The sequence below is a fragment of the Austrofundulus limnaeus genome, unplaced genomic scaffold, assembly GCF_001266775.1.
Source record: "Austrofundulus limnaeus strain Quisiro unplaced genomic scaffold, Austrofundulus_limnaeus-1.0 Scaffold521, whole genome shotgun sequence".
Lineage (NCBI taxonomy): Eukaryota > Metazoa > Chordata > Actinopteri > Cyprinodontiformes > Rivulidae > Austrofundulus > Austrofundulus limnaeus.
In genome coordinates, this window is record NW_013952923.1 from 22208 (window position 1) to 23861 (window position 1654).

A 1654-nucleotide genomic window follows, 5' to 3' on the forward strand; every position below is an offset into this window, starting at 1 on the left:
AAAAAGAAAACGATTAATCGATCATTAAATTAGTCATCGATTATCTTAATAATCCATTAGTTGACGATTAATCGATTAATCGTTGCAGCCCTAAGCAGATTTGACCTCTCTGTGATATTCAAGCCTAATTATTATGATGTTTTCCTGCTGGGTGATTTAGTTTTTTTCTGTTTTGCTTCCTGTGTCTGTCTGTACTGACCTGTTGCATGGCTTTTTTCTTACAGCAGTCAATATGACTAGATTTTTTGAGTCAGTGAGTTATAGTCAACCTGCTGTGTGTTTGTGCTGTGTAAACTCACATCAACCATGGGGATCTCCTCGGGACCGGGGCCGGGGTGGTTTGGCCCGTTGGCCAACATGCGGTTTGGCTGCTCCACACACTGATTCTGGTTTTGGTGTAGGTGACTCTGCATCTTTTTCCTCTGCTTCCTGGAGAGGTGTTGATAATAAATAAAACATGTGATCTGACAAAAGCACTAAACTAAAAAACAATAACTCTAACAGTATTAGGAATTGTTTGCCTGTAGGTTTTTTATTATGTAATCACCTGTGCTTTGGGCTTTTTTAATCAAAGCACAGTAGCAACAGCTGCAGCTGTTAGCTGTCTGTACACACAAAAAACACTAATGTATTCGTGCCATTTAGTGTTGTTGAATGGCTGTTGAGATATTTACATGTGCAACAACAGGAAGTGATGACAAAGGGGAAGACTTGCACATAAACAGAGCATTGATTTAATGGCTAACAACACAGACAGCAGAGAAAACTCTGATGATTTAAGTCATTATCAGAGAGAGGTGAGGTGGTTCCCCTTTCATATCACTTCCTGTTTCCCTTTGGCTGCACAAAGTTGAAATAAAAATATACCAGTTATGTGACAAAACAGGTACAACCTGTGTATTATGGCAACATTTCTGAATTCTTAAGATGTTTTCTTCAATTTTTTTGGTTATGAAGGAAAAACATGGCACACACTTTAAATATTCACAATTATTATGTTTGAGGAAGAAAAGATTAAACAGGTAGGTTAAATTGAAAACAGTTTGTAGGTGACAATAACAGTATGTAACCAAACAACACACACACAAAAACAATACAATAAAGCTTTTTATAAATTGGAAATAAATATCATAGTAAAACAACTAATATAGTAAAATTCTGACTCTGTCTTGAAATACAAATAGGTTTAAGTTATTGTCACAACATAAAACAACAACAATGATCTTTTTGAAGTGGAGTTTTAGTGTGAAAAGATAAAAGCAATCGATATCTTACATGTTGTAGGTAACTCTGAAAACAATTTAGCTTTGACCAAATGACCAGGTAATCTGAGCAGTAACTTTAACATTTTAACCATTAACTGTTCAAATGAACAATAATTTATAAATCTTTACATTGCATTAGATGGAGATTTTCATGGAACATGTTAGTTATTTTTGAGAGCAAATAGAGGAAGTTACAGCCAGCTGTAGAACCGTTGATGCTTCTCAGTGCACATCCAGCAGAATGATAATATTTACACGTATTTGAGTCCCTACATTTTACAATATCAATCATCAATCTAAAGTTTATTTCAAACAAACATGTATACAAAACAAAAAATGATAAAAAGTAATAACACAATTAACAAATATATATATATATATATATATAT

General features: G+C 33.9%; 1 protein-coding gene across 1 annotated transcript in view; it reads right to left on the minus strand.

Moving 5' to 3' along the window:
• Positions 1–1654, minus strand: part of LOC106530431 (pro-neuregulin-2, membrane-bound isoform) — a gene marked incomplete in the record, with an annotated part of 152745 nt that overhangs the window by 21664 nt on the left and 129427 nt on the right. Inside the window, 1 exon segment of the mRNA XM_014026044.1 lies at positions 300–429. Within this exon segment, the coding sequence (XP_013881498.1) occupies positions 300–429 (130 nt within the window).